General features: G+C 45.5%; 1 protein-coding gene across 1 annotated transcript in view; it reads left to right on the top strand.

Annotated features, from left to right (window-relative positions):
* The window catches only part of vps37c (VPS37C subunit of ESCRT-I), an 85,609-nt gene that overhangs the window by 32,538 nt on the left and 28,470 nt on the right, over nt 1-24,601 (top strand). Inside the window, exon 4 of the mRNA XM_061679883.1 lies at nt 15,569-15,651. Coding sequence (XP_061535867.1) covers nt 15,569-15,651 — 83 coding nt within the window. The remainder of the gene's footprint in view (nt 1-15,568; nt 15,652-24,601) is intronic.

Raw genomic sequence — 24,601 nt, 5'->3', positions numbered from 1 at the left:
GGAAACTCATACGTCGAAATATAATGGTTAACCAGCGCTTTGTCGACAGACGGCACGTTTTCTTTTGCACAAGGATAGCCTTTGGGCCATCCAGATAAAGTGCCGACAATTATTAATAAGTACCTTATGCTTTGGGCTGGGACCACCATTGGCGGTTCGGTCCATTACCACCACATAAATTCGGGCCTCGGCCCATCTCAGTGTGTCAATTCCCTCTTCGTTGTAGGGCAAACACTGAAATCTTGACATATATCACAAAAAAACACAACAATCTTTTACCTTACACAGAAGATCAGGGTGCCAACAAAAGCGCAGCTTGTTCAGCATTGACACATAACTTTCCTGTAGGTAACATCAGTCTCCTAGGTTCTCCTTATCATCATACAAACCACAGCTTCTCCTTGTCATCATACTCAGCACCTGTCTCTTGCCACTTACGCTTGTCTTCCTTTGGCGCCTCCTCCTTCATCATCCTTTCGATAGCCTGCTATTTCTTTCGCCTTCGCATCCGCTGCGCCATTCCCCTGGGCTACCAGAGTGCCCGCTTTCGCCTGTCCTGGACACTTGACCACAGCCACCTCCACCGGCCTATCAATAGCCTCACTCAGTCGTTGAATCAGCTCTGCGTGGGCCACTGGGTCACCAGTGGTCGTAACAAAACCCTGTCGCCTCCATGCAGCCAGATCAACAAACAAACATCCTACCACATACGCCGAATCAGAATAAATCGTAACACACTGACCTTCAGATAACTCTAGTGCCCTGCACCTGGCCAGCAGTTCTGCAGCTTGAGCGGAGGGTTTCATAACATCATTTATGGACCAAAGCGTTGGGATTTCAGAATTTGGGTTTCAGTGATATCTTCTATGGCCTCTTGCTTACAAGGATACTACGGCACGTTAACAAAAGCAGTCGGGTTTACCTCGAATGTTACCGGAGTCACGGATGTACACAGACCCCTCGGACCACAGTGAGTCCGGCAGCGAGCTCAACAGCTGTGCGGCGTCCTCATGGTCCGAGAGTTCTCAGCCATGGAATCGCGCTAAAGTCACATGCTCCAACATTCCTCCGTCCACCATGGTACCTTGAATACAAAACCATTCAGTACTAGGAGAGTACAACACATTTGGTATTTGATCTTGTTGCCAATCATTTGCCAAATGGCATTTTCTCACCATGCCACCATGGTACCTTGAATACAAAACCATTCAGTACTAGGAGAGTACAACACATTTGGTATTTGATCTTGTTGCCAATCATTTGCCAAATGGCATTTTCTCACCATGGGTCCCAGTTCTCTGGCTTTATGACCTAATGCTAGTGCCAGTGATGTGTGGAAAAGATGTCAAGTTTATCATAAACCACTCACTCTGCTCTGGTGCCAAGGTGGACGCAGCCGCCACACCTTGTTTCCCTATGTAAATTCCTGTACTATTGAGCCTCCAATTTTCTTCCTGTATCGACTCAAAAGCTTCCCTATAAACAAAATCGTCATTTTTTATCATAAAACAGTGTGAGATGGAGAGGGTCACTTGGAGGACGGTAGGGGGCAAGAGAGTCAATCCAGGGCTTCCACCGCAGGAAGGCCGAGTATACTCCGCCTCCCTCCTTTGTTTCAGGTTTTAGTCGGGCGCAATATATGTCAGCAGTTGCTTCCGGAAGTTCATGTTGTATCATGTTCCATCCGGAGGACAACTTCTGTCCACAGTTCATCATGGTCCCATCGGGGAACCGTATCGTCAGTCCATCCGGGCTACAAAGGATGGTAGCCCTGGTCTTGATAAGCAGATCTCTGCCCATCAGGTTCACTGGAGCCCTTTTTTCATGAGGACAAACTGATGTTCATGTGTCTGTCCAGCAATTTCAGTCTTTAATGGTGTCGTAATCGGCAGATTCATGGGCACCCCTGCACAGCTCATTCAGGTGGTTGTCTTCCCTTAGCCGGGTTCAGAGGCTCCGTCTTTCCTCCGTCCCCTGGCTCCAGGCTCATTGGGCATTCGGACCTGTCCTCATCGCAGTACTACTGGCGAGATGGCTCTTGTTGCTGTGGAGCCTGCTGCGGACGCTGTTGCCGGGCCGCGCCCAACTCTCCCTCGTGAAGCTTTGTAGCCTCCTCTTTGAGGTGTGGTCTCTCCGGGTTCCACTCAATTGAAGCACGCTTGGTCCGTTGGAGGTCGGCAAGGGCTTCCCCTGCGTCCGTTGGTGTACTCTGTCACGACTCCCGCCTCGTCTCCTCGTTGACCCCTGCGCCATCCACATCTGTTTCTCTGCTTCCATTTTAATTTATTTATTTATTATTATTTTTTATGGCCACTTTACGGGCCTGGGCCAATTGTAACTTCAAAAGTTGTTCCTGCATGTCCTTTACCTCATCTGATGATTTGTGTTTTCTGTTGACAAAAAGTTACAAATGGTGTGACATATGACAGTTAAAGAAGCTATCTCCCCCTTTCATGAGGTCAGGGTCTTTAAAAAGTTCAGTCCTAACTTCAACCGGCAAGGTGTCAAGTAAAGCTATTCAATAAATAACATTTGCCTCCCTTAAACGGGAGGGATGTGACCCGGTCTCATCTGTCCAAATACTTATACAATTTTCGAAGTGAGAACTGGGATCCATGAGAGGTTTGACGTCCAGAAGCTTCGGCACCGTTGGGGAAGAGGACGGGAACATGTCGCGGATGACTGCAAACACTATAGGAGCAAAAGGGACAAATTAAATTTCAGGTTCGACATTATTCAGACCCAACCGTGTCAAAATATCATCCGATTGGTGAACCGAAATGCAACAGGCGCGCATCAGTCTCACTATGTCACCACACGCCAGGCTCATGCCGTCCGTCAAACTTTTCAGCCCCTGGATCCAAATTACACCAACAGCAGCCAGTCCGGGAAGCCGCTTCTGTAAAAACGCAACATTTTTTAAAGACAATTTGTATATTTACCCACCTCTTTGAATGCGGTGACGTCACTGGGGCCGTTTTCGGAAAGGTCCGTAAATTGTATTTAGCGGGGGAATTTGTCGCTCTTTTCTTTTTTTTTTTTTGAACAGCTGTAACAGCTGCCATGGCAGGTCACACCAGACAAATCTCATAAATGTTTCTTCTCAATTTTTCACTCTTCTATTTTCTTATTCAACCTTCAATTCTCTCTCCACCCTGCAGCATCCAACTTTTCCTTCATCTTTTTCCTTTCAGAATAACCTCTCTGTTACGTGAAACAACTTACATTCCTTTTTCTTTTCCACTTTGCCCACACACTTCTTAATCCTGTTTGTTTCTTTTTCTGCCTTTTTCTTTCAATCCACAAATCCGACACATATCACATTCATTACCTCGACACTCGACTGTCCAATTCACAACCCCGAGTTTTGGTGGCACACTCATCTTATTCTAAATCGGTTTTTGGGGGTCCCAAAATCCCCAACGTCTACCGAAACGTTACAATTTGAAACCGCGTCCGATTTCAAGTCAGTCTACGACGGGACAAGTAGGTACCTTGTTACCCTACTTCCAGGATTTTCTCTGATCCTGGTCTGTCAGGTCCCTTGTTACCCTGACGTCAGGTCCTCCGTTACCCTGACTTTAATTATGCAATTTTAACAACACAACGTCTTATTAACTATAGACAACAAAACAACTGTACCACAAGTCTCCCAAATTTCGTAATTTCCAATGCGCAGAATTTGTGATATACTCAAACAGGCTTTCGCTCACCTTTTTTATTTCGGTGCACCGGGGAGATTTGCAATCCAACTGAATTCCTGTCCGCTCCTCTGTCTTTTTATCTATTGTTCCTTCAGGATCACGTCAGGGTCACCATTTGAAGGAACCTGTGTTTTAAAATCTCCTAACTTCCGTGGTTCCAAGCGTGTTCGTTTTCGTGAAAGAACGTCGTTCACAACAATGTATAAAAAACAACCAATTTATTCCTGACAGAGGAGTCTATACATTTTGCAGAGCTCTGGGTTCGTAACTACCCCATCTTATCCTTAGCAGATACAGTAGTAGAACAAAACTATCTGACTCTCCCCCAGACTTATACAATGTTTCAAACAGGCCGGTGTGGAATCGCTGTCGTCTGATTGGTCCGTAATCTGAAGTCATCGTTGTTCGGCCAAATGATGATTATTTGATCTGGGTCCAGACGTCGCCTGCCGATGTCTCCTCTCCTTTACCTACCCACCGATAAGGCACAAAGTTTATGTTTGTGATACTGTGAGACAAAGTTAAAGTGGAATTTGTCGCAATTCATTGTAACGTAACGTTGCTTGTTTGACCTTTGGTGAAGTTTTAGCTCAATGTTAAGCTTTTTTTTCTGTCATCTGCTCTTACGTTGGTTTGAAGACTAAAATAAACGCTAAAATCCATCAGTGCAAAAGTGCAACCAACCGTTTACCTTGTTAACTGCCTCGATGTTGGCATAGACATATTTTATTGTTTCACTCACTCAATTGACTTGACTGAAGTTCCGTGTGGCATAGGCTGAGGCTTGGAGCGGGAGGGAGAACGTCAGACATCTACACCTCGTGAAAGTCTCCTTTGCACAAGATAATCTTATTCCAAGTGTTGCACTGAGGCGATTGGTCATTTATTTTCACAAAGTTAAGACACACTTTTATTTGCTGCCACCATTGAGCACAAGCGCGTCTTCGTGCGCATTCTTCTTCACTGGCTTTCGCAAATCTCTTCTTTGGGGTCGGCGGACTGCAAGGCATCGAAACCGGAAACCAAAATTATAAAATTTGAACGATTCTGGGAGAACCGGAACGTTAGTCCCGGTTCCAATTTGTTCTCGATACCCATCGCTACCGAGGTGTGAAAGAAAAATTATGGAAGGAGCTTGACGAAGTAGTTCTGAGCATCCCAGACAGATAGAGTCATGATTGGTGCAGATTGTAATGGACATGTTTGTGAAGGAAAACAGGGAAGAAGTGATGGGTAAATTCGGCATCCAGGAAAGTAACTTGGAGGGACAGAAGGTGGTAGACTTTGCAAAAAGGATGGAAATGGCTGAAGTAAACACTTTCTTCCAGAAGAGGCAGGAACATAGGGTGAGAGCTGAGGTAGAAGCATGCAGGTGAATTACATCTTGTGCAGACAATGTAATCTGAAGGAGGTTACTCACTGTAAGGTAGTGAGTGGTAGGGGAGAGTGTGGCAAGACACCATAGGATGGTGGTGTGTAAAATGACTGGTGGTGTTTGAAAGGAAGATGAAGAAGACAAAGGCAGAGCAGAGAACCATGTGGTGGAAGCTGAGAAAGGAAGTGTTGTGTGGCTTTTCGAGAATAGGTGAGAAAGGCTCTCAGTGGAAAGGAGGAGATCCAGAAGACTGGACCATGACAGCCAAGGTGGTCAGAGAGACATGCAGGAGAGGGCTTGGTATATCTTCTAGTCGGAAAGAGGAGAAGGAGACTTGGTGGTGAAACCTCAAAGTACAGGAAATCATACAAGGAAAGAGGTTAGCTAAGAAGTGGGACGCTGAGAGGACTGAAGAGAGGAGAAAGGAATACATGGAGATGTGACAGAGGACAAAGGTAGAGGTAGCAAAGGCCAAACAAGAAACATATGATGACGTATGCCAGGTTGGACACGAAAGAAGGAGAAAAAGATCTATACAGGTTGTCCAGACAGAGGAATAGAGATGGGAAGGATCTACAGCAGGTTAGGGTGATGAAGGATCGAGATGGAAATGTGTTGACTGGTGTCAGTAGTGTGCTGGACAGATGGAAAGAATACTTTGAGCAGTTGATGAATCAGGAAAATAAGAGAGAAGGGAGAGTAGAAGAGGCCAGTGTGGTGGACCAGGAAGTCGCAATGAATCGTAAGGTGGAAGTTAGAAAAGTACTTGGTGCTTATGACATACAGTGCCAACAGAAAGTATTCACACCCCTTCACATTTTCCACATTTTGCTGTTACAGACTGAATCTAAAGCTGATTTGAGTAAAGTTTAAAAAAACAAAAACATCTACATAAAATATCTCACAATGACAAAGTAAAAACATTTTCAGACATTTGTATGAATTTATAAAAAATATAAACATTCAAATATAATAGGTACATAAGTATTTACACACATTGCTATGACACTCAGATTTAACCTCAGGTGCATCTGATTTCCACTTATCATCTTTGAGATGCTTCTACAACTTGAATGGACTCTACAGTGGGTACGGAAAGTATTCAGACCCCCTTAAATTTTTCACTCTTTGTAAAATGGCAGCCATTTGCTAAAATAATTTCAAAATCAGACAAGATGGCGTCAACCAGTGTGGTCGCCTCAGTTACGCGCTCTCTAGTATTGTTTTTGTGTTTTTCGTTCGTCTTTGGAGACATTACACGACTCACTTACACAAGGGGAGACTTGCTAACCATCAAGGATGCTACTCCGGACTTTCTTTCACAAAATTTCACAAATCCGCTCAGTTTTTTCCCCGAGTTACTCACCGGAGCGGCGACCGCGGTCTTCGGCGCATGGAGGCGAAGGCGACGCCACAGTGGGAAGCGAGCCGGCATCCAGGTGAAACTCTGCAAGAGAGGATACAGATTGGCGTTCCCGTCGATCCACCTCGCGAATGTACGCTCCCTACCCAACAAAATGGACGAGCTTCATCTTCTGATAAAGACCAGTAAAGACTTTGGACGTTCCGTCGCCATGTGCTTTACAATTGAGGTTGTACCCGATGGCGCCGTCATGCTTCTGGGCTTTCATCTTCACCAGGCAGACCACGACATGGAATCATCGAGGAAAACAAAAGAAGGCGGGATATGCTTCTATATCAACAAAAAATGGTGTACGGACGTCACAGAGCTCAGCACACACTGCAGCCCGCATTTGGAGTCGCTGTTTTTGAACTGCGGATGATGGAGTCAACATGGGACTGCACTTCATCCTAGAACGCCTCAACAGTGCAGGGACCTACGCAAGAATCCTGTTCGTTGACTTCAGCTCAGCGTTCAACACCATCATCCCTGAACTCCTTTCCTCCAAGCTTCTCCAGCTCAGCGTCTCACCTGCCATCTGCCAGTGGATTTACAGCTTCCTGACGGCCAGGACACAGCAAGTGTAGGCTGGGAGAGACCACCTCATCCACACTCAGTATCAGCACTGGGGCGCCCCAAGGTTGTGTCCTCTCTCCGCTGCTCTTCTCTCTCAACACGAACGACTGCACCTCAGCGCACCCAGCTGTCAAACTCCTGAAGTTTGCAGATGACACCACTGTCATCGGCCTCTTCAAGGACGGTGACGAGTCTGCATATCGACAGGAAGTGGAGCGGCTGAAGCTGTGGTGCGACCGACACAACCTGGAGCTGAACACTCACAAGACTGTAGAGATGATCGTGGACTTCAGGAGGCATCCTTCGCCACAGCTGCCCCTCACGCTGTCCAGCTGCCTCGTGTCAACTGTCGAGGCCTTCAAGTCCCTGGGAATTGCAGTCTTTCATGACCTGAAGTGGGCGATCAACATCAATTCCTTCCTCAAAAAGGGCCAGCAGAGGATGTACTTCCTGCGGCTTCTGAGAAAGCACGGCCTGCCACAGGAGTTGCTGAGGCAGTTCTACACAGTAGTCATCGAATCACTCCTGTGTTCATCCATCACAGTCTGGTTTGGTGCTGCTACAAAAAAGGACCAACTCCGACTGCAAGGGACAATCAAAACTGCTGAAAAGATAGTCGGTACCCCCCTACCCACCATTGAGGACTTGCACGCTGCCAGAACTAAGACAAGAGCGTGCAAAATCCTCTCGGACCCTCCACACCCCGGTCACCAGCTCTTTTGGGTCCTTCCCTCAGGTAGGTACTATCGATCAATGCAAACTAGAAACTAGCATACATTCCAACAGCTTCTTCCCTCTTTCAATCAACTTCTTAAACACCTAACCTACAATTCCACTGCAACATGCGGGCAATTTTTTGTCTTTTTGTCTTGAGTTTGTTGTCACATTTGTGCTGGACCAATTATATATTACTCGTGCACTCACTGTAGTAGTCTCACCACGCTGCACTATTTGCATATCTGTTGTTGACCAATACTGGCCACTCATGCCAGAGTAGCACCTGCTCCATTTGCGCACTGACTGAGGAGTATCTGCAACATTTGCACAATCAACATTATCCCAGATTATCATACTACTCGTTTGAAGTCTTGGGGCTCTTTGCGGAAATGTCATTGCACCGCACTATTGCAATATTACTCATTCGAACTACTCTAAATGATAGAAGACTGCATCTTTTTGCACAATTGTCAAAAAAAGGACCCGCATTAACAGATAACTTCTTCTTTTCCTTTCGGCTTGTCCCGTTAGGGGTCGCCACAGCGCGTCATCCTTTTCCATGTAAGCCAATCTCCTGCATCCTCCTCTCGAACACCAACTGCCATCATGTCTTCCCTCACGACATCCATCAACCTCTTTGGGCTTCCTCTAGCTCTCTTGCCTGGCAGCTCCATCCTCATCATCCTTCTACCAATATACTCACTATTTCTCCTCTGGACGTGTCCAAACCATTGAAGTCTGCTCCCTCTAACTTTGTCTCCAAAACCTTGGCTGTCCCTCTGATGAACTCATTTGTAATTTTATCCAACCTGGTCACTCCGAGAGCGAACCTCAACATCTTCATTTCTGCCACCTCCAACTCTGCTTCCTGTTGTCTCTTCAGTGCCACTGTCTCTAATCCGTACATCATGGCTGGCCTCACCACTGTTTTATAAACTTTGCCCTTCATCCTAGCAGAGACTCTTCTGTCACATAACACACCTGAGACCTTCCTCGACCCGTTCCAACCTGCTTGGGCCAGTTTCTTCACTTCCTAACCACACTCACCATTGCTCTGGATGGTTGACCCCAAGTATTTAAAGTCCTCCAACCTTGCTATCTCTTCTCCCTGTAGCCTCACTCTTCCCCCACCACTCCTCTCATTCATGCACATATATTCTGTTTTACTTCGGCTAATCTTCATTCCTCTTCTTTCCAGTGCATGCCTCCATCTTTCTAACTGTTCCTCCAGCTGCTCCCTGCTTTCACTGCAGATCACAATGTCATCTGCAAACATCATGGTCCACGGGGATTCCAGTCTAACCTCATCTGTTAGCCTATCCATCACCACTGCAAAAAGGAAGGGGCTTAGGGCTGATCCCTGATGCAGTCCCACGTTCACCTTAAATTCGTATGTCACACCTAAAGCACACCTCACCGCTGTTCTGCTGCCCTCCTACATGTCCTGTATTATTCTAACATACTTCTCTGCCACTCCAGACGTCCGCATGCAGTACCACAGTTCCTCTGTGGGTACTCGGTCATAGGCTTTCTCAAGATCTACAAAGACACAATGTAGCTCCTTCTGACCTTCTCTGTACTTTTTCATCAACATCCTCAAGGCAAATAATGCATCTGTGGTACTCTTTCTAGGCATGAAACCATACTGTTGCTCGCAAATACTCACTTCTGTCCTGAGTCTAGCCTCCACTACTCTTTCCCATAACTTCATTGTGTGGCTCATCAACTTTATTCCTCTATAGTTGCCACAGCTCACCTTTGTTCTTAAAAATGGGCACCAGTACACTTTTCCTCCATTCAGGCATCTTCATAGGGAGAGCCATTAGCCTCACATGGAGAAAACATGGAACAGTGGTGAACCTTCCCAGGAGTGGCCAGACTACAAACATTACACTAAGAAAACAGCAATGACTCAACCAGGAGGCCACAAAGGAACTCAGTACAACTTCTCAAGAACTGAAGGCCTCCCTTGCCTCAGTTAAAGTCAGTGTTCATGACGCAACAATAAGGAAGAGACTGGGCAAAAATGGCATACATGGCATAGTTCCAAGGCAAAAACCACTGCTGACCAAAAAGAACATAAAGGCTCATCTTACTTTTGCAAAAAAAAAACATCTGAACACTTTTGGTAGAATATTATATGGACTGACAAGCTGAAAGTTAAGCTTTTCTGAAGGTGTGTGTCTCTTTACATCTGGCGTAAATGTAACATAGCATTTCAGAAAATGAAGATCATACCAACAGTCAAACATGGTGGTGGTAGTGTGATGGTCTTGGGCTGTTTTTCTCCTTCAGGGCCTGGTGAACTTGCTGTGATTGATGGAACCATGAATTCTGCTCTTTAACAGAAAATCATGGCGAATGCTCAGCCATCAGTTTGTAACCTTAAGGTGACACTTGGGTTCTGCAGCAGGATAATGATCCAAAACACACCAGCAAGTCAACTTCTGAATGGCTTAAAATAACAAAATGAAGGTTTTGGAGTGGCCTTGTCAAAGTCGAGACTTTAATCCGATTGAAATGCAGTGGCATGACCTTAAAAAGGCCGTTTATGCTGGAAAACCCTCAATTTTTGCAGAATGCAAACAATTCTCAAAGCAAAAGTGGGCCAAATATGTCCACAGAGATGTGAAAGACTTATTGGCAGTTATAGGAAACGCTTGATTTCAGTTGTTGCTGCTGAGGCTGGCCCAATCAGTTATGAGGTTTAGGGGGCCATTACTTTTTCACACATGGCCAGGTAACTTTGAATATTTTTTTTTTCCTAAATAAATAAAATCCCCATTTACAAACAGCATTTTAAGGCCACTTGGGTTATATTTGTCCAATATTTACATTTGTTTGATGATCTTAAACATAAAAGTGGGGAAACTATGCAAAAATATAAGAATTTGAGAAGGGGGCCAATACTTTTCCACAGCACTATCGGTGTGGAAAAGGTTACAAAGCCATTTCTAAAGCTTTCCTGCGAGCAAGAGTGAGAGCCATTATCCACAAATGTCGAAAACATAGAACAGTGGTGGACCTTCCCATGAGTTGCCAGCTGACCAAAATTACCCCAAGAGTGCACCAACGACTCATCCAAGAGGTCACAGACGACCCCACAACAACATGCAAAGAACTGCTGGCCTCAGTTAAGGTCAGTGTTCATGACTCTTTTGCATTCCTGCTTCCTGACCCAGCCAGCTGGCCTATTTTCACAAGACACAAGAAACCTGGTTCATTTCATCTGGAGCCATGAATTGATTGCAACTCTCCTCATAACTGGCACAGCATGATTGGGGGCGAAGGAAGTGATTGATGACTGTTGAACAATGGAACAAGATCACCCCCCCAGTGGTGATTTGAGACACTGCCTATGGACATTAAAATGACATTGAAGAATTCCCACGCTTGTAACAAACAAAACAACCTTGATGTCTGTATCATTAATGTCAGTTTTACAGGTCCGGCTACGAGACTTTAAGAAGTCTTCCTCTTGATTTGAAGCCAAACAGTACGAAATGATATTGTATTGAACAATGAGTAGTTGATTTGCCAAGACTAAAGTTTAAACAATAATTTTATATGCTCGATCTATGAGTGAGAGACAGTTTCAAAGTTGTTGTTTTTTTAATATGATGAGTCTCAACTCTTACTTAGGGCGTGGCTCACGTAGCTGGAACAAAATTTAAACTGGAAACCCGATTCGATGGTTGTGGTCTTTTCCTCCGCCTCAGTTGGCACACAAAATCCATCAACCCTTTGTCTCGTGCTCTCTTTGCTCTCTGCTCTTCATGGCTAACATCTCTTAAGCTACGGGCCGGCTTAGGTCAATCCCTCCCCTTTTCTTTTTCTTTTGTTGTGTCACCAAATGGTGCGGGCGACCTCGGACCACGACGGCGACGCTGTCCCAAGCCTGCCGTGCGGCTTCCATCCGTTTTCCCAGGAAGTCACTTCTGCCATTCTTAACAGTTACGCCCGCAGTTGAGAGCAAGAGCGGGGTCCGCAACAAGTTCAAATGGCAGGAAACGATACGAGCGCACCCCCAACGTGACAACAACTTTCTTTTTGCATCTCTTGTTTTTACTTTTTGTGCTGCATCTTCAACTAAAGCTGCCTCCGTTCCTCCTGAGACAACTGAGAAAGACCAGACCCGGCTACCGTCATCATGAGTAAAACATTGCAGTGATTACTAGAAAGTACAAATTGGTGCATAGTAATGTCTTTCACCCTATATCTTCTTCTTTATGAATGTTTATCTGTACCTTGTGTTTTTGTAGTAAAGTCCCTCTGCATTGTTCCCTGTAGTTACCTGTAGATTTAATTACATTTTCTATAAAATTCCATTTCCTGTTGTGCTTTGTGTGTGTTTGAGTGAAACAGTAAAACTGCTGTAATGAAGCACTCTTATTTCATCTACGTAACAGCCTTTTAGATTGATAGAGGTTGATAGAGGTTTTTTCGTCACTTTTCCTAAAATTTACGAATATAAAAAGAGCCGTGGTGCCCGATACGAGACAAAGATAGTTTGATTGTAACGTTAAACGTACATCAAGCTACACTGGAAGTAAACACAGGCGTTCACGTTCCTAAATTAATTACGCTTTTATCAAAAACCAATAAACGAAAGAGACTGGGGCAAAAATGGCCTGCATGACAGAGTTCCAAGATGAAAACCACTGTTGAGCAAAAATAACATTAAGGCTTGTTTCAATTTTGCCAGAGGACAACTTGATGATCCCCAATACTTTTGGGAAAATACTCTTTGGTCTGACGAGACAAAAGTTGAACTGTTTGGAAGGTGTGTGTCCCATTACATCTGATGTAAAAATAACACCACATTTGAGAAAAAGAACATCATAACAGTAAAATATGGCGGTGGTAGTATGATGTTCCCCCGTGCTCAACAAAAAAATATTCCTTTCCCACTTGTCCTGAACTTGACTGTGTTCATCGCTAACCTTTGTCTTCACGTCAGGTTTTGAGAAAGCCATGACGGTCACTTCGGAATAAATTTGCAACTAAGTTAAGTTTTGAATTCGTGTCACTAAAACTTGTCAGCAAACACCACCGGAAGCTGTCGCAACTCGCAAGATTGAGCTACGGAAGCCCATAAGTGACAGAATACGTGAACTACATACAGTAAAACACCCAGGTCAATGATTGACGCAACGGCTCAGCAAAAAGGTGCGTGTGAGAAACACGGGCGGGCCGTACTATCAATGCATTTTGATGCCAAGGAGGGGGCCGAGGTAGACGTTAACTCCAGAGTCACACGCAGACTCTAAACGGATTAACACAATAAACTATCTTCAACAAGACGCAGACATTTGCTTTGCTATGCTGACGCTAAGTGAATCACCTCTGATTCACAACTCTATATAGTTTTCGGTTTATAGTCCGTAATGGTATGAATAACTCACCACAGACTCCTGGTGTCACTGCTGTCACTGAAGCAGTGGGCGATCTTCCTGGAGTACTCTGTCTTGGCCTCCCTGATGCTACAGGACAGATTGGCTCTGGCTGTCCTCTGGCCATCCTCATCCCCAGACCTAAAAGTCGCGTTCCGAACCTTCAGATTGGCATGGACAGTGATGGATTTAGTAGTGGTGATATCATCCATGCACTTGCTGATGTAGGCAATAAAAGTCTCTGTGTACTCCTGAAGGTCTTTGATGGAGTTGTAAGTGGCAGCCTGTTTGAACATGGTCCCGTCTGTAGGGGCAAATGTCTTTAAGTGCCTCAAGGGACCCTTCTGGCCACACTGTTTCCTAACTGGTTGGGAGACTTTAACCAGTGGTCTGTAAGCCACGAGGCTGAGTTACTGTCATTCTTATAATCCATCTGACAGTCAACTCTGGAATATTTAAGAGTGAGGAAATTTCACGACTCGACTTCTTGCACAGGTGGCATCCTATCACAGTTCCACACTGGAATTGACTGAGCTCCTGAGAGCGACCCATTCTTTCACAAATGTTTGTAAAAACAGTCTGTATGCTTCGGTGCTTGATTTTATATACATATGGCAATGGAAGATATAACACCTGATTCCGATTAGTTGAATGGGTGAGTGAATCTTCTTTTTCTTTCGGCTTGTCCCGCTAGGGGTCACCACAGCGTGTCATCCTTTTCCATGTAAGCCTATCTCCTGCATCCTCCTCTCGAACACCAGCTGCCATCATGTCTTCCCTCACGTCATCTAGCAACCTTCTCTTGGTCTTCCTCTCGCTCTCTTGCCTGGCAGTTCCATCCACATCATCCTTTTACCAATATACTCACTCTCTCTCCTCTGGATGTATCCAAACCATCGAAATCCGCTCTCTCTAACTTTGTCTCCAAAACATCGAACCTTGGCTGTCCCTCTGATGAGCTCATTTCTAATCCTATCCAACCTGGTCACTCCTAGAGAGAACCTCAACATCTTAATTTCCACCACCTCCAGCTCTGCTTCCTGTCGTCTCTTCAGTGCCACTGTCTCTAATCCGTACATCATGGCTGGCCTCACCACTGTTTTATACACTTTGCCCTTCATCGTAGCAGAGACTCTTGTCACATAACACACCTGACACCTTCCTCCACCCGTTCTAACCTGCTTGGCAATATAGTGTACGCCAAAAACACATCTTTTATCCAAGATGCATAATGAATTGGAACAACAGTCATTCAAAAACTAATAACAACAACTTTGGTGATGATAACCCAAACCAGAAATTTGCAAATGGGTTGTCCTAAATAACAATTAAAAGGACACTTCTCGTCAATTTTACCCTCATCCCATTCAAGCGCTGCCTTGTATAGTCGGCTATGTGCATTTATGAATGTCCCTCGCCGGTTGTCTGCATGCACAGGGATTCAGTATTCTTTCTAATCCCTACGACAATCTGATTAATATATTTTTCCGTGATTCTGCATGTACAGTTGTGATGTATATTGATCTTGTCCCACACACACACACACACACACCGCACCTGGCATGAATTATGACGCACTACGGTCGTGATATAAGACTCGTATATTTCCTTTCGCTTTCTTTTTTTCCTTTCGCTTTCAAGGCTTGAATCTTACCAACTAAAAATGCCTCTTTGCTGTGCTGTATGTATTCCTGTAACGTATGCAGTATTTGCTCATTCCTTTGTATGGTTGTTTTGTGCCACATTCTGTAATTTAACTTTTAAATTAATGATAAATGATTAGCATGACTATTATGCTGTATGTTGTTGGTTTCTTTGTTTAGCAAGCTTTCCGATGACCAACCTTTTCGGATAAAGATAACGAAAGTTAGAAAGTTTTGGATCAGCCACTTCTTATGGGGTGAAAAAAACCTCCACCCATTGGCCGATGTGTCAGACAGACACCCTTTTAAAGGGAAATAGGGGCGCAGTTTCTGTAAATAGGAAGCCGTGGGCACGAGCCCGTCATTTAGAATAAATTCTGATTCATTAACATAGGTGCAAAGAAAAATTGGCCGGTGTGCACGTGTCATGAATCCGATGGTAACTTTATGGATGCAAAGTGAGAACATTTCAAAGCATTTATTAGTGATATGAGACCCAATACGTTTGGCCCTGCCAGGTCAGACCAGCATTTTCTCCCACCATCAGAGCCAACACACCACCAGGTGGTGATCAGTTCACAGCTGTGCCCCTCTCTTCGCCTAGATTTCCAAGACATATGAGCGCAACAATTCTTGTGTGCTGTGTGAAGTTACACATTTTCATTGCTTTTTAAAAATGTACTAACCATTCTTCGGATGCGATCAGATTTTTTTCTTCACTTTTTATTTCTCCATTTTTTTCTCGACTACCTGCACAGAGGGGAGAGTTGGCCAGGTGTCTCCAGAAGCATTGTTCTCCAGACTACAGACAGAGGTCAAAAAAGCAGAAGCTGAGTCAGAGGTCAGTGCCATACTACTCAAATACAGTGGTACCTTGACTAATGTGTTCCGTGACCAAGCACAAAACTCAATTTACTTTTCCTGTATGTTAAATCAGTATTCCCCATTGAAATAATTTGGAATTGAATGAATTTGTTCCAGCCTGCAAAAACCACCACAATTTTTTTTGTTTTTGATTTAAAAAAAATGTTTTAAAAATAGCACGGTATTGTATAAAAACATTAGAAAAGAGAATGTAAAGAAATAGGTTTCTATAAACCATAATTACTGTACATTGGAACAAGCCGGGCGTCACATCAACAACTATGCTGTGCCACCTTTGCACTTTGAAGAATACAGTTCTGTGAAAATGAATAGCCACTCTGGAAATAATTTCAGACACTTGAATATTGCAAAATCTCAGTCAACAGCATCAGTTTGAAAAAGGCTGGTTTGGGGGAACCCTTTTGTTCATGCACTGCCACAACTTTTATGTATTTTTATGTAAAGATTTCCAGGGCAGGGGATAACTGCACTTTCTTAAAAGTTCGCACTTCAATTTGCATGGTGTGATGAGTCGTGAGGTTATGAGGAGTTCCTGATGGATGTGAAAATGTCCGGGAATTTAAAATGATTTATCCCCTCTTTGAGCCATCACCTTATCGTTGTGGAGGGGCTTGTGTGTCCCAATGATCTTAGGTTCAAAGTTGTCTGGGGCTTTATGCTCCTGGTATGGTCACCCATGGCAAACAGGTCCTTGGTGAGGGACCAGACAAAGCATTGCTCAAAGACTCCCTGTGATGAGAAACCTTTTTGGAAGTTTTCCCTTGCTCGGAGATGGGTCACCGGGGTCCTCCTCTGGAACCGAGCCTGGGGGTGGGGCTCGATGGCAAGCACGTGGTAGCTGGGTCTGCACCAATGGGGCCCGGTCGGGCACATTCTGAAGAGGCAACGTGTTACCCCCTTTCCACACCACTTGTGGGAGGAGCCAAGTGGGTTGAGTGTAGGGACCTTGGCAGTCCGATCCCCGGCTACAGAAGCTAGCTCTTTGGATAGGGAACGTCACCTCTGTAACAGGGAGAGAGCCCAAGCTGGTGTGTGAGATTTAGAACTTCCAACAAGACACCCGGGCTCGCCTCAACACACAGCTTGGGATCCTGTACCAGTCTTCTCGTGAGAGGTTGGACTCTTATCCACTCTAGAACAGAAGTGACATCAGCCCCAAGTGTGCATGTTTTTAAGTCCATGTTAAAAACTCTTCTTTTTTCCCATGCTTTTTAGAGAATTTCCACTTTTAAATGATATTTCTTGCACTGTATGCTGTTTTAATAAAACAAAAAATTCCCCTTTGTTTTAAATGTTTATAAGCTGTTTTTTATTTGTGTTTAAATGCTTTGATTCATGTAAAGCACATTGAGTTACCTTGTGTATAAAATGCGCTATATAACTAAATTTGCTTTGCTGAGAATTGCCCACGTTGAGAGGAGCCGAGTAGGTGTGGGCAAACATATTGCCCCACAGCTCCGTGCCTGTACTTTGGGGTTTACCCCAGTAGATGAGAGGGTACCCTCAGTCCACCTTCGGGTGAGGGGAGGGGTCTTGACTGTTGTTTGTGCCTATGCACCAAACAGCAGCTCAAAGTACCCACGCTTTTTGGAGACCTTGGAGAGGGCGATTGGGGGGAATGCTTTGTTATTGGACGTCTGTGCTTGTCCCGTACTGTCCATAACGAAACCCATGTTCAAACATAAAGGCCTTTTCAGACTGTATTTGGCAAAGCATTTGATGCCCTCAACATGTCAGCGCATTTTTACGTGACGCCGAGCGTCGCCTCAATGCAGAGAGCGTCTGACGCTCAGCGTCGCGTCATCGGATAGAAAAATGGTGAGGCGGTGAAATCAAAAACCTTATCCAATGGGAGTGGGTCTGGTGGACTGATTTTTGAGTGCTATTTTGGTGGACTTGCACTGTAAAGGGCAAGGGAGAAATAGAGGAAGGCATAATAATTGCGCAGTCCCACATTTCAAACATTAGGCCAATAGGAAAATAATATACCAAGACGTAAGAGGCTTTCAACTCCCTTTCAAAGCTGAAATACACTTCGAAGTGCTCTTCCTGGAACTAGAAAGCTCATGCAAGATGGCGCCTACCAGTGTGGTCGCCTTGGTAACGCGCTCTCTAGTATTGTCTTTGTTTTTGTGTTTTTCGTCCGTCTTTGGAGACCTTACACGACTCACTTACACAAGGGGAGACCTGCTAACCATCAAGGAGGCTACTCCGGACTTTCTGTCACCAACTTTGGAAAATCCGCTCAGTTTTTTCCCCGAGTTACTCACCGGAGCGGCGTCCGCGGTTTTCGGCGCATGGATACGGAAGCGGCGCCACAGAGGAAAACGAGCCGGCATTCAGGTGAAACTCCGCAAGCGAGGACACAGATTGGCGTTCCCGTCGATCCACCTCGCGAATGTACGCTCCCTACCCAACAAAATGGACGAGCTTCATCTTCTGTTAAAGACCAGCAAAGACTTCGGACGTTCCGCGGCCATGTGCTTCACGGAGACCTGGCTTTGCGACGCTGTACCCGATGGTGCCGTCACGCTTCCCGGCTTCCACATTCATCGAGCGGACCGCGACATGGAATCATCGGGGAAAACGAAGGGCGGCGGGATATGCCTCCATATAAACGAAAAATGGTGTACGGACGTCACGGTGCTCAGCACACACTGTAGCCCGCATCTGGAGTCGCTATTTTTGAACTGTAAACCATTTTACTCGCCACGTGAGTTTGCATCGTTTATACTGGCTGGAGTCTATATTACACCGCAAGCTAACACGAACGCCGCATTGCTAACGCTCGCCGAACAAGTCAACGAAATTGAAAAAAAACACCCGGACTCACCCCTCATTATTCTCGGGGACTTTAACAAAGCTAAACTCAACCACGAACTCCCTAAATACAAGAAGCACATCGACTGTCCTACCAGGGAAAATAATACTTTAGACCACTGCTACACTACGGTAAAAAACGCATACCGTGCTATACCTCGTGCAGCCCTAGGCTCGTCTGATCACTGCTTAATTCACTTAATACCGACGTACAAGCAAGAACTTAAATGTGCGAAGCCAACAGTGAAAACAGTCAAAAAGTGGACCAATGAAGCCAAGATGGAACTTCAAAGCTGTTTAGACTGCACAGACTGGAGTGTCTTTGAAAATTCAGCTGGCAGCCTGGATGAATATACGGACACTGTCACATCCTATATCAGTTTCTGTGAAGAGGTTTGTGTACCAACAAAATCATTTTGGACATTCAACAACAACAACCCTAACCCTAACCCTAACCCTGGTTCACTGCTAAACATCACTGCTAAACTTAAGCAGCTTCGCCAAGCTAAGGAAGATGCATATCAGAGCGGGGACAGGGCCCTGTATAATCGAGCTAGAAACCAGCTTACTAAAGAAATTAACATTGCAAAGAGGATCTATGCAGCAAAATTGGAAAAACAGTTTAGCGCGAACGACTCAAAATCAGTCTGACGTGCATTCCAATCGCTGACTAATTACAAGCGACGATCCCCCCAAGCTGAGAACAATAGCACACTAGCCAACGACTTGAATACCTTCTATTGCAGATTTGAAAAGGACAGTTACACTCCACACACCCACCCGGCCGCACCCGCGACCTCAACCACACCTCTGACTTCTGCGTTAACCATCCATGCACAGGATGTGAGACGCATCTTCAAACAACAGAAGATTAACAAAGCGACAGGACCGGACCATGTGTCCCCATCCTGGCTCAAAGCCTGCGCGGACCAGCTCGCTCCAGTCTTCACTCAGATCTTTAACAGATCTTTGGAAATGTGCAAAGTTCCATCCTGTTTCAAACGCTCCACCATCATTCCAGTCCCCAAGAAACCTGCAATCTCTGGTCTGAATGACTACAGGCCTGTCGCTTTGACATCTGTGGTCATGAAGTCCTTTGAACGTCTCGTGCTGGACCACCTCAAGAGTGTCACAGGTCCCCTGCTGAACCCCCTGCAGTTTGCCTACCAAGCGAACAGGTCTGCGGATGATGCAGTCAACATGGGACTGCACTTCATCCTAGAACACCTCGACAGTGCAGGGACCTACGCGAGGATCCTGTTCGTGGACTTCAGCTCAGCGTTCAACACCATCATCCCTGAACTCCTTTCAACCAAGCTTCTCCAGCTCAGCGCCTCACCTGCCATCTGCCAGTGGATTTACAGCTTTCTGACGGGCAGGACACAGCAGGTCAGGCTGGGGGAGGCCACCTCATCCACACGCAGCATCAGCACTGGGGCGCCCCAAGGTTGTGTCCTCTCTCCGCTGCTCTTCTCTCTCTACACGAACGACTGCACCTCAGCGAGCCCGACTGTCAAGCTCCTGAAGTTTGCAGATGACACCACTGTCATCGGCCTCATCAAGGACGGTGACGAGTCTGCATATCGACAGGAAGCGGAGAGGCTGGAGCTGTGGTGCGGCCGACACAACCTGGAGCTGAACACGCTCAAGACTGTAGAGATGATCGTGGACTTCAGGAGGCATCCTTCGCCACAGCTGCCCCTCACGTTGTCCAGCTGCCTTGTGTCAACCGTCGAGACCTTCAAGTTCCTGGGAATTACAATCTCTCAGGACCTGAAGTGGGCGAACGACATCAACTCCGTCCTCAAAAAGGCCCAGCAGAGGATGTACTTCCTGCGGCTTCTGAGAAAGCACGGCCTGCCACCGGAGCTGCTGAGACAGTTCTACACAGCGGTCATCGAATCAGTTCTGTGTTCTTCCATCACAGTCTGGTTTGGTGCTTCTACAAAAAAGGACAAACTCCGACTGCAACGGACAATCAAAACTGCTGAAAGGATTGTCGGTACCCCCATACCCACCATTGAGGACTTGCACGCTGCCAGAACTAAGACAAGGGCGTGCAAAATCCTCTCGGACCGTCTGCACCCCGGTCACCAGCTCTTCCAGCTCCTTCCCTCAGGTAGGCGCTACCGATCAACGCAAACTAGAACTAGTAGACATTCCAACAGCTTCTTCCCTCTTGCGATCAACTTCTTAAACACCTAACCTATAATTCCATTACAACAAGTTGGCAATTTTTTGACTTGAGTTCGTTGTCACATTTCTGTGGGGCCAATTATGTATTACTCGTGCACTCACTGTAGTTGTCTCGCCATGCTGCACTATTTGCATATACTGGCCACTCATGCCAGAGTAGCATCTGCTCCATTTGCACACTGATTGAGGAGTATCTGTAACATTTGCACAACCAACATTGTCCCAGATTATCGCACTACTCGTCACTTTAAACCGCATACACTCCTTGAATTCTCACCGCCCTTTGCACAATGGTCATTGCACCGGACTATTGCAATATTAGTCGTTCGAACTGCTCTAAGTGCTAGAGGACTCTGCATCTTTTTGCACAATTGTTTTTTGTCAATGTCTTTATGTCCCCAAAGTGTTCTGGAAATTGACTGTCTGTTGTACTAGAGCGGCTCCAACTACCGGAGACAAATCCCTTGTGTGTTTTGGACATACTTGGCAAATAAAGATGATTCTGATCTGATTCTGATGAATAAGATTAATTCAGAGATGCTGCCGCAAAATTATTATTATTATTATTATTATTTTTATTTTTTTCTGCTGCGTCACCTCCTTCTCCTTAAAATAAGGAAAGTTAGGGCTTTCTTTTCAAACAATGACAAACACATATTGCCGAGTTGCGGTCTACTAAGCAGGGAGAACCGCCCAACTTCCTTCTAGGCTGTTACGTCACCACTTCCAAATATGGGATGGCTGCACCCCTGTTGCCGTCGTCGTTCCGCTCTGACGCGGGCTCCGTTGGTGGGGGAAAATGCCCGTCTGACCTGGCAGACCCAAACTGCTGGAAACGTCTGGCAGAGTCCCCTGTCAGGAAGAGCTGAATCTCACACCTCCTTCAGAACTTTGCCCCTGTCCCGGGGAAGGCAAGGGACATCAATTCCGAATTGGCCATGTTCATTGCCACCATTGTTGAGGTGGCCGATCGGAGCTGTTGCCATAAGGTAGTTGGTGCCTTTTTTAGCAGCAAACCCTGAACCTGTTGGTGGACACCAGAGGTGAGGGATGGCGTCAAGCTGGAGGAGTCCTGTCGAGCTTTTGTGGCCAGTGGGAGTCCGGGGGCAGCTGATGGGCCAAATGTAATGCAGCTTTGGTGTTCGCTGAGGCAAAAACTTGGGCGTGGGAGGAGTTTGATGGGGCCACGAAGAAAGACAAATGAGGCTGATGAAATACTGTGTTGCTCAGTACTGACACCTACTGGATCTAAAAATCATTGATGGTAACTCAAGTTTTAAGTCCGTTTTATTTTATATCTTGATCTACGTTTCAAATATCTTTGATTCCTCTAAAACCTAGCTTTTATTGATCCATGTAATACAATTGAGAACTGATTGCCCAAGATGGGGCCTACCCGTGTGGACGCCTCGGTTACACGCTCTCTAGTATTGTTTTTGTTTTTGTGTTTTTCGTTCGTCTTTGGAGACATTACTCGACTCACTTACACAAGGGGAGACTTGCTAACCATCAAGGAGGCTACTCCGGACTTTCTCTCACCAACTTGCCCAAATCCGCTCAGTTTCTTTCCCCGAGTTACTCACCGGAGCAGCGACCGCAGCACAGAGGGAAGCGAGCCGACATCCAAGTGAAGCTCCGCAAGAGAGGATACAGATTGGCGTTTCCGTCGATCCACCTCGCAAATCTACGCTCTCTACCCAACAAAATGGACGAACTTCATCTTCTGATGAAGACCAGTAAAGATTTCGTAGGTTCCGCCGCCATGTACTTTACGGAGACTTGGCTTTGTCAGGCTGTACCCGATGGCGCCGTCATGCTTCCCGGCTCGTGAGTTCGCATCATTCATTCTCGCCTGTGTCTACATTCCGCCTCAAGCAAAAACGGACGCCGCACTGCTAGTGCTCACCGAACAAGTAAATGAAATTGAAAAAAAAACACCCGGACTGACCCCTCATTATTCTCGGGGACTTTAACAAAGCTAAACTCAACCACGATCTCCCTAAATACAAGCCGCACATTGACTGTCCTACCAGGGAAAATAACATTTTACAACGCTGCTATACTACGCTAAAAAACACATACCGTGCAAAACCTCGTGCGGCCCTGGGCTCATCTGATCACTGCTTAATTCACTTAATACCGACATACAGGCAAGAACTTAAATGCGTGAAGCCTACAGTGAAAACAGTGAAAAAGTGGACCAATGAAGCAAAGGTAGAACTTCAAAGCTGTTTAAACTGCACAGACTGGAGTGTCTTTGAAACTTCAACTGGCAGCCTGGATGAATAACGTAACAACGTAAACATGCCAGCGTTATGTCAAATCATGCTATAACGTTTCGGTGTGTGTGAAGTAATTTAATTACAATAAAGTAATTCAATTACAGTAAGTTAGCACCCATTATTTCTGTGATCTTGTAATGTTGGAAGGCACATATTTTACAATTGGAAAATCTCACGGCACACCAACAGACAAAAATGTAACAAAAAGTAGATACACAGTAATTACTGTATGACCTTCCTGCCATCTAATAGAAGAGCATTTAGTCTGTCACTATGCCTCACTGGCATAAATAGAGGAACAAAGATACATTATGTCTTGTAAATGAATAGTTTTCTGAGGAGTGCCGTGGGTATATAATTTCCCACATTACTCCTTCTTCAGTGTGCAACTTGGCAAACAAGTCATCATGTGCCTCTTTTTTGGCCTTTGCCACCTCTACCTTTGCCCTACGTCGGATCTCAATGTGTTCCTTTCTCCTCTCCTCAGTCCTCTGTGTCCCACTTCTTATTAGCTAACCTCTTTCCTTGTATGATTTCTGGTACTGTTAGGTTCCAACACCAAGTCTCCTCCTCTCTTTTCCTGTCAGACAATACACCTACTAGTACTCTCCTGTCTGTCTCTCTGATCACCTTGGCTGTAGTGGTCCAGTCTTCTGGAAGCTCCTCCTGTCCACCGAGAGCCTGTATCACCCCTTCCCGAAAATCCGCACAACACTCTTCCTTTCTCAGATTCCACCACATGGTTCTCTGCTCTGCCTTTGTCTTTTTAATCTTCCTCCCCACCACCAGAGTCATTTTACACACCAGAATCCTATGCTGTCTAGCCACACTCTCCCCTACAACTACTTTACAGTCAGTAACCTCCTTCAGATTACATGTAATCCACCTGCGTGCTTCTACCTCCACTCTTGTAGGTCACACTATGTTCCTGCCCCTTCTTGAAAAAAGTGTTCACTACAGCCATTTCTATTCTTTTGGCAAAGCCTACCACCATCTGTCCCTCGATGTTCCTTTCCTGGATGCTGTACTTACCCATTAATTATTCATCACCCCTGTTTCCTTCACCAACATGTCCATTATAATCTGCACCAATCACGACTCTCTGTGTCTGGGATCCTCAGAACTATTTCGTCTAGCTCCTTCCAGAATTTCTTTTTCACCTCGAGGTCACATCCTACCTGTGGGGCATAGCCATTAATCACATGAGACACAACACCCTCAATTTCAAATTTCAGACTCATCACTCGAGCTGATACTCTTTTCACCTCCAAGACATTCTTAGCTAACTCTTTCTTTAACCCCTACTCCATTTCTCTTCCCATCTACACCATGGTAAAATAATTTAAACTCTGCCCATAAACTTCTAGCCTTGCTGCCTTTGCACCTGGTCTACTGGACACACAATATAGCAACCTTTCTCCTAATCATCATGTCATCCAACTCCAGAGATTTTCCTGTCATAGTCCCAACATTCCAAGTCCCCACATTCAATTCTCGGCTCTGTCCTTTCCTCTTCTCTTTCTGTCCAACAACCCGCTTTACACCTGTCCTTCGTCTTTGACCCATAGTAGCTGAATTTTTACCGGCGCCCTGCAGGTTAACGGTGCC

This window comes from Phycodurus eques, chromosome 6 (assembly GCF_024500275.1).
Source record: "Phycodurus eques isolate BA_2022a chromosome 6, UOR_Pequ_1.1, whole genome shotgun sequence".
Lineage (NCBI taxonomy): Eukaryota > Metazoa > Chordata > Actinopteri > Syngnathiformes > Syngnathidae > Phycodurus > Phycodurus eques.
Note: the sequence above shows the minus strand (reverse complement) of the source record. Positions and strands in the feature narration are given on the sequence as shown.